Raw genomic sequence first — 8,300 nt, forward strand, 5'->3', positions numbered from 1 at the left:
GCCGTGGTGAAACAAAATGGAAAAAGAGAGGGTTAGTGGCATAATAATATATTCGTCGAGTTTCAAAAGTTCTAAACGATAATAATTTATTTTCGATAGTTTGGGTCTTATTTAAAAATCTATTACGTTCGTATAATCTATAGGGCCACCCGCGTTGTCTTGTATACGTACAAACGTATTATACCACAATAAATTATAAAAAAAAAAAAAATATGGAATAAGAAAACGGAGAGGACGAAGAAACGCAGGAGAGAAAACTTTCTCGCCGCCGAGTTTTGGCCGTGAAATTTATTCGCGATAAAGGCTTATACGATGACGTGCACTATATAAACGACTTGGCGGCGGATGCAACGGCGAAACTCTCGGTCGCAGTCTGACGATAAATTTGCCGACGTTCGTCTACGGTGGCGAGCGCGCGTTCCTTATATGTCGTACGCCAGTGTGGTCGTATCGCATTATCCCGAAGGATTTCCCAAAAACGGCATAAGAGCCAAGGCCATTGTTTGCCGCCGCTGCCGCCGTATCCTGTAGGAGTCGGACGGACGGCTCCCACGCGTATTGTTGTCGTGTACTATAGCTATGTGTGTGTGTACGCTACAATAACCCTCTCGTGGAACTCTTACTGGGGGCACTATATATATACATATATAAGTTAGGTGGGTGGGCAAGCATAAGACGGATCCCTTTTTAGCGGGCTATAGAGGGAGCAGGTACATAGTGTATATTTATGGTAGTAGTCGTTCTGGGTAAAGTAGTGTTTGTGTGTGTGTGTGTGTAGGTATATGTGTGTGTATCGACCGCCTCTTCTATTCACTCACGTTCATCCCTTTCCTAAGTAGAAGGAGGGGAGATCATTATCTAAATCGCCATGGGCTGTTATTAATTGGCGGCGGCGGCAGTGGTGTCAGTCTCTTCTTATAATGTATTTTACGGTAGATTGTTATGGATTATCCTCATTCAATAAATAAATAGTAGGGTAATGGATTAAAACGAAGAGCATATATTTTGTACATTTTAGTATTAAGTAGTTCTAGTAAGTTATGATTTAAATACAATTCTTATTATGCGAAATTACTAGTTAAAGATAGTCATGTTTTCATACAAGTTAACTTTAATGTATTAATTTAATTAATAACGTATTAATGCGACGAAATTCATGAAATCGATAAAACATCATTATGCTACGATTTTACCAAACAAAATCATTTAGTTCGATCGTAACTAGTTTTATTATAATATAATATTATGGAATTTTACATTCACCAGAGAAAGCACCTATCTTTTATCAGGTGAAATTTATCATAGAAAAATTTCAATGTTTAACTGCAATTAATTATCGAAGAGAACTATTCTAACAGTTAGTGAAAGAGAAGCTTTTAGTTTAAAATTGAATTACACTTTAGTGGCGAATTTAGGTTTGCACCACATGGTGCAGTCGATTACCAGGGGCGTTCAGTTCGATTGATACAATCGTCCTTTCCCATTTCCATAGTGGTTCCACAACACGAGTATTACTCTATTCGGAACTCCGGCACAATGTAATTTCGGCGAGCTCCCTTAAACACGCTATTGCATACAACAGCATTCAGCACGGTGAATATTGGGATTCATATCGGTACATACTATAGGGATTTGTACTGTTATATATGAACAATAACGTTAGTGTACCTACTCGTGTTCGAGAGCATCGCAATATCGATAGATTTCTTTTCAACTGACTGCCATGTTATAACGTTGTCCAAAATCGCATTACAGTTTAAAGTTAGTGTACATAATTTACTCGGTTTGTAATTTCGCAAGGATTAGTAGAATTAAAATCTATGTAATTTTTTAAATGTTTTTAACACGGCTACGGGCAATTCGTACGTAGGCTTTAAAAGATAAGCGTCCTGTAACTACCTGCTAACCAGGACGATTTTGTCGCCGCCGGGCGAGTCCAAGGGTTTGTTTTTAGTCCGTTCCCTCCACAAGTAAACGGTCCCTCCGCGGGTGCTCCCCGTCACATGACCTCCTACCCAACGATAATGGTAACACGCCTGACCTAAGCGTGATGTATTTTTTCGCGCTTAAATAATCGTGCATGCGTTTCGATGTGCATGACGATAATGGGATGTGCGTCATGCGCCGGAGCGCGGTACGTCCGAAGGCGAATTCTACCTCGTAAGCAGAAAAGCGTGTACATTACGGTTCCAAAAACAATGTAAGAACCACAAAAAAACAACAACAACAACAACAATTATTCGTCGCTGCAACTAACACGGTAGTGCATCGCGCGCCCGCGTACTCGCAACAACGCGAAACAGTGCCGTACCGCCTTATCCGCCCGTAACATGCAGCCCGTTGTCGCGTTGCCGTTGGCCGTGGCCGCGGCGCTCTGGTGGTGTTCCGCGGCCACCGTGTCCGCGTGGAACATCACGAGGCTGTACGGCACGTCCGTCCCGGCTCGGCTGACCGACGTGGCCGTGTGGCGGAACCGGGCGTACGCGTGCTGGCCACGGGCGGACGCCGCGCAACCGGTGACGCTGTTGGAACTGCCGTGGCCCGAGACCAAGGAACGCCCGTGGGCGCCGGCGCGCTGGACTCCGCGCAGATCGTTTCACGCCGACCAACAAGTGAGTGTGCGCACCGCAGTACGACCTGCGACGAGTTTTGTTACGATTGTTGTAATGTTCTACGCGTACGGGTTGATCTTTTTTACTCGTAACGATCTACGCCCCCATCCGATTTAAATACTGTCGATAAAGCCGTTTTTTCACGACTTCGAGTAATTCTATTGCGTAACTTGTCGTGAGACTTATTTAAGCCCTTTAACTTTTTTTTCATTAAAGGTAGCTTTTGTTTTGTAATTTCATGTTCTGGGACAGAACATTTTTAAAAAAACCGAGAATCATACATAAAATCCAATATCGAAACAGTAATTCATAATAAAAACGAGCGTTCGTGTAAGCAGAGAAGATTTTCCCACGAGATTTTAGAACTATACGACTATTTCATCTCAATCTTTTGTAATTGAATGAACTACTTTTTTTGAAATTTAAATTTTGTGCATAGGACATTTTACGAAGTATTCTATTTCAGAACATTAAATTGAAATTGAGTACATTCGTTTAGCGTACGCAAATATAACTAAAAAATATATTCACGGCCAAAAAAAATAGCCAAAAATGTTACTTATAAATGATTTCATACTTATATAAGAAGAATTTTTTAAAAAATAAAAAATAATGAGTGTTGTCTGTTAAAAAAAAAATTCATCCTGTTTATATAATATACTGCGTGTGAAGCGGAAAAAAACCACCTGAGTGACTCGAGACGTTTTTACATAAATTATTTTTAATGCGCGTTCTGGAATGAATACAATTTGCTAAACCATCAAAATACGAGTAACTTGGAAATATTTGTCATTTAAATATTTAAAATATTTTACACATCGAGAATGTAGTTTAGAATCGTAAATAAATAACTTACAGTCTTACCGTCTCGTATTGTAGGTACCTATGCATTCGTGTCTATTGAACATTATGTAAATTAAAATTAGTGGCATCGTGAAAACCGGTGGGTGACGTGGAAGTTATTTGTTTCATTTCAAAATCAGGGCGTTCGTGATGTGGTTTTGTATTGTTTTATGCGTTTACCATTTGTATATACTGCGATATCTACGCGTTGCCTATGGGATAATTCGAGTTCGTAACACCACTGACGTAACAATATTTCGTTCATTTGTTTTACATTTCGAAAAACTGTGTGTGTATATAAAATTATTATTATTGAACCCATTTTATCTTTCGTGATGATTTTTTTCGGATGCCAACGAGCATTTTTTATTTTTCATTTATTTCGTCCGTTTGATTTTCTTTTATATGAAAGAAAGAAGGATTTCGCTTCTAGACCGCCCGGCCGCGTGTCGTATCGTGTGTATTGTAAATCCGTCGTGCACGCGTGTGTATAGGTCAAATGTATAACGTCCAATTGGTATTAATACTCGTTCAGGCCTCGTGTCGTGAACTTTGATCCGCGTCATTTTCTCGTTCTCTCCGGTTAATAACTGACCTTATTTTTTGTCTGCTGCACATTTATGTACTATATATATCTCTCTCTCTATCCCCTAGTTATACATATTACAAGTGTATGATGACATACTAGTCCAATCGCTTAGCGATATTTGTATTCCAAGTGAATTAATGAACAATTTCATATGTCGTCAATCATAGCTACATGCGGTAGTTATAATTATTATAATTTTTTTTTTTTTTAATTAAAACTCAGTTTTTTGTTTCTTCTTAAGAATATTGCTATAATTTTTTTTTTTTTATAACTGAAAACGATATAAATAAATCATGATCGCATTAGTTTTTTTACCATTTTTTTCTAAAATATTTCGTAATAAAACTCAACTAACTTTTGCTAAAATAAAAATAAAAACAATATATTTGCGCCTATTAGCGTCTTCTCGACTAAAGGGGAAAAACTCATTAAAAAGTTCTGAATTTGTTCGCATAACGATTCTCTGGATTCCCTAATATTGTTATATTTTTTAATTACGATTATATTAACGTTATTACTGTCATTTGTTTTAAACATTGCAAGTTAAGTCAGGCGTAGAACAGAAATAAAACGATCTTCTTTTATATACACGATATACCTTTTACCTATGCGTATTACATGTATTGAAGTATTGCAGTGTATGTACAAGGGACGTTGCACGACCGCAATAAATTTGTGAAAAAATAGCCATGAATATAAAAATGAATTACAAGAAAATACCGACGGATAAATATAGTGTACACTACTGTACAGCACGAGAAACACGAGAAGCAAAATCTGACGGCGGAAAAAAAAAACGTAGTTGTATATATTTTTGCTAACCTGACGAAGAACTCGGCATTTTAAGAGTAATAATGTCTCAAAATTTGTTTATGCACAACCATTATCTAAATTGGTGCGCGTACCGAAAGAAAAGAAAAAGAAAGAAACGTAATTTACATAAAACGAATTTGTATTCTCTAGTGGCGATCTTACTCTCGCGTTGTACATGAGACACGTTTCATATACTTAAGTATCAAAAATTCCACTTTAGGCGCTCAAATCCACACGTAGCACGGGTAAATACACTTACATATATATATATATATATATACGAAAAAGTAATATACGTACTTATAGGTATATAACGATGCAATTCTTGGACAGAGTCAATTTACGTCACTTAACGTAATAAAATTCTGATGTCGTTACCCCCGCATTACATACACGCACTGTTCACGTGATAAATCTACATACGCGTACCACGTGGGGATGGGGCGCACACGTATGAATTCAAAAGTCATCAAAGTAATTTCTTAGTCGGGGCGTGTTCTGTTCGGGAAACAATGTTTCCGTTTTTAAAGCGATGAAGTTGTTTCGAAGTAAAAGGTGCGCCGTCCGTTTGACTCGATAGTGTATACAATGCGCGTATGCGTTACACACGTATACACGTGTACGTACTATTGGGTTTACGAACGACTTGGTGGCCGGTAGCGGACCGAGGGAGTCCTATTGCATAACTTTCTCGTGTGATACAAACATATGCCACGTGCACGCGAAGTAATCTGGTTCGAAACAAGTAATTATTATTTTCGGCATGTCCGTAAATCGATTTCGCGTCGCAATGCTGAACGAACTTGACGACGACCCGTCGCCGCCGCCGCCGCCGCCGCGTTTCCTTTCCCCCACGCGCGATGTGTTGCGCGATAATTTCCACACATTATTTCCTACGTGCACGTGTTGTGCGCGGTACGTGATATGCGCGCGGTGGGTTCTGAATAATTCGGATTTCGAGAGAAGAATAAAAAAAAAAAAAAAATAATAATAAAATAAAATTCGATCCGCCGGATCGTATATATTGCACGGCGGAGTGTTACGGGGGCAATAATTTCCGAACGGAACCGATGAATTATTTTCTCTCGCACGTCGATAATTTCGAATCGTCGAGAACACGCGGCACACATATTATACATACGCGCAGAGGAGACACGTGTACACGGTACGAACGAATTTATATGTAACGCGCGACGTCGGTTTTCACCTATGCGCGCCGAAAACACGTGTTCGTCGTTATTAAGACGGTCGCGCGGACGTCTCGCGCGGAGAATATTGCACCGCGATACGTACACGTCTACGGCGGTGTAAGTGGTCGTCGGCTCTGTCGCGCAATGAATGTGTAATATCACATATGGGGTTGTTGCGGCACCCCGCCGTGAACGACGGGTGAGGGAAGAGAGAGAGAAAAAAAAGAAACGTAGTTTTCGCGTCCCACACCATTTTAATCGACCGTATCGCACCCGACTATATGCGTGTATACGTATATCTAAACGCAAAAGTATACGTAATATACATATACATATATATATATATGTGCGTGCACGTGTACAGGAATGTACCGTGTAAATCGTCCGTCGGTCTTTGTGCGCCGAAAGACACGTTCACGGCGAGGGCGCGCTCGGGGAGGGTAGTGCCCGCCAAAAACGATTATTGCATCAATACATTAAATAATAAAACGTAAAGATGATGTTATTATAACGATACCGGCGCGCCGTAAGCGAACAACTATTAAACTCCCAGAGATACCGCCCTGGCGATACCCGTTTCGTGCCCCTCCCACCGGCTACCACCGCGACTATACAATGTTATGTGTATCGATTTTGGTGAATTTGCCTTTTTTTTTTTTTTTTTTTTTTTCTCGTAATTTTTTCCCATCGCCGTTTCCACCGACGACGCGTACAATAATTTTCGTGATTTTTCTTCTTTTCCATTTTCCATACTTGTCGCACGATCAATTTAAAAACATTATACAGCGTGAAAGATAACTAAACATTTCCCATGTCGGTGTCCGTGCACGATATTAGATGAAATTAAAAAAAAATTATTTGAACATAATGAATCTGCCGTACAATAAAACTAAACATAATAATAGATAGAACAACGCGAATGATTTAACCATCCTGTCAATTTTAAATCGAACTTAACACCAGTGAAAACTAAAAAACAATTAATAATTAATAAATCTACGAACTCAAAGCTGTAAGAACCCTTAAAATGTATGCTAACGAAAATGTTTGAAAATATTTATCGAATACAATCAATGTAATCGTACCGAAAAAGTTTGAATAAATTATTCAATACAATTGCGTGTATTTATAAAATATAGAACTATATAAAATAAACCTATGCAAACGTAAACACTATGTCACGTCTATATAAATTGAATGGCATATGAATAATACAAATGACGATAAAATCAATTATGGGGTATATACGAGCGAGTATGAAAATTATTCGATTGTTATAATGTATATATATATATTATTAGTTCATGGGCCTATTTAATTATGAATAAAGTAATTTTCTCGGTTAATGCCCAAATGGCTTAAAACCTTACAACATTACTTATCAATCACTCATATCATGATGTTACCTATATCAATAAATATATAATCAATGAACATTAAGTATTATTAATTATTAACGCATATTTATTGGCGATAATATTCATGAATTATTTCAGAGAAGATGAATTGCATTATAAATGTGTACTTGTAGAAGGTACAGATTTTGGTACTGGATTACAACACTACAGATCAAAGTCGTCAAACTTTATCTAAACGTATTATTTTAATTCAATTCTTAAGCCTCTCAAGTTAAAGTACTTTTTTTTAATTTGTCGGTAATCTAGTATATACAATTAAATCGTAGATAATAGTACAGAATAAAATTTCGATTTGTACAAATATAATAATTTTAAAGGAAATATGCAGATTACATAAATAATAATAAATGAGAAGTAGTAAAATAATGATCATTAATTATGTAACAAGGAAAAAATAGTTTGTAAACATGTTTTAATTGGTACGATATAAAATGTAGAATCACGGTTTTTGGAATTTGATGGACGCTTAGATATTATTCATTTGGTAAATAAACGATCTGATGATGTTGAATGGTTCCAGTTGACATCTGGTGATTATATAAATCGGTTTTAATTAGATGAAATGTAAGCAAGGAATCGACTTTGACATTATGGTAGTAACAGCAAAAATTACGATTAACGGATATGTAAAAAAATGTTAATAATTGTGCAAAAACTTGTTTTTATTAAACCGCGTAATGGAGAAAGAAAAATTAAGATTATAATTAATACTGACTGTACAGATTTAAGTGCAAGATTAGCGATGAATAAAATATATCGAGCATACGTTCAAATGGAAATGGATCTCGTCTCAATAAACATAGCTTTGAATCGTATGCTAAAATAAACGACGGAT

At 37.4% G+C, this 8,300-nt stretch overlaps 1 protein-coding gene across 1 annotated transcript in view; it reads left to right on the top strand.

Annotated features, from left to right (window-relative positions):
* The first annotated feature begins 2,277 nt into the window (after positions 1-2,277).
* Positions 2,278-8,300, top strand: part of LOC112693016 — a 28,892-nt gene continuing 22,869 nt past the window's right edge. Inside the window, exon 1 of the mRNA XM_025567884.1 lies at positions 2,278-2,612. Coding sequence (XP_025423669.1) covers positions 2,331-2,612 — 282 coding nt within the window. The 5' untranslated portion in view covers positions 2,278-2,330. The remainder of the gene's footprint in view (positions 2,613-8,300) is intronic.

Source organism: Sipha flava, unplaced genomic scaffold (genome assembly GCF_003268045.1).
Source record: "Sipha flava isolate LNK unplaced genomic scaffold, YSA_version1 80_pilon_pilon, whole genome shotgun sequence".
Lineage (NCBI taxonomy): Eukaryota > Metazoa > Arthropoda > Insecta > Hemiptera > Aphididae > Sipha > Sipha flava.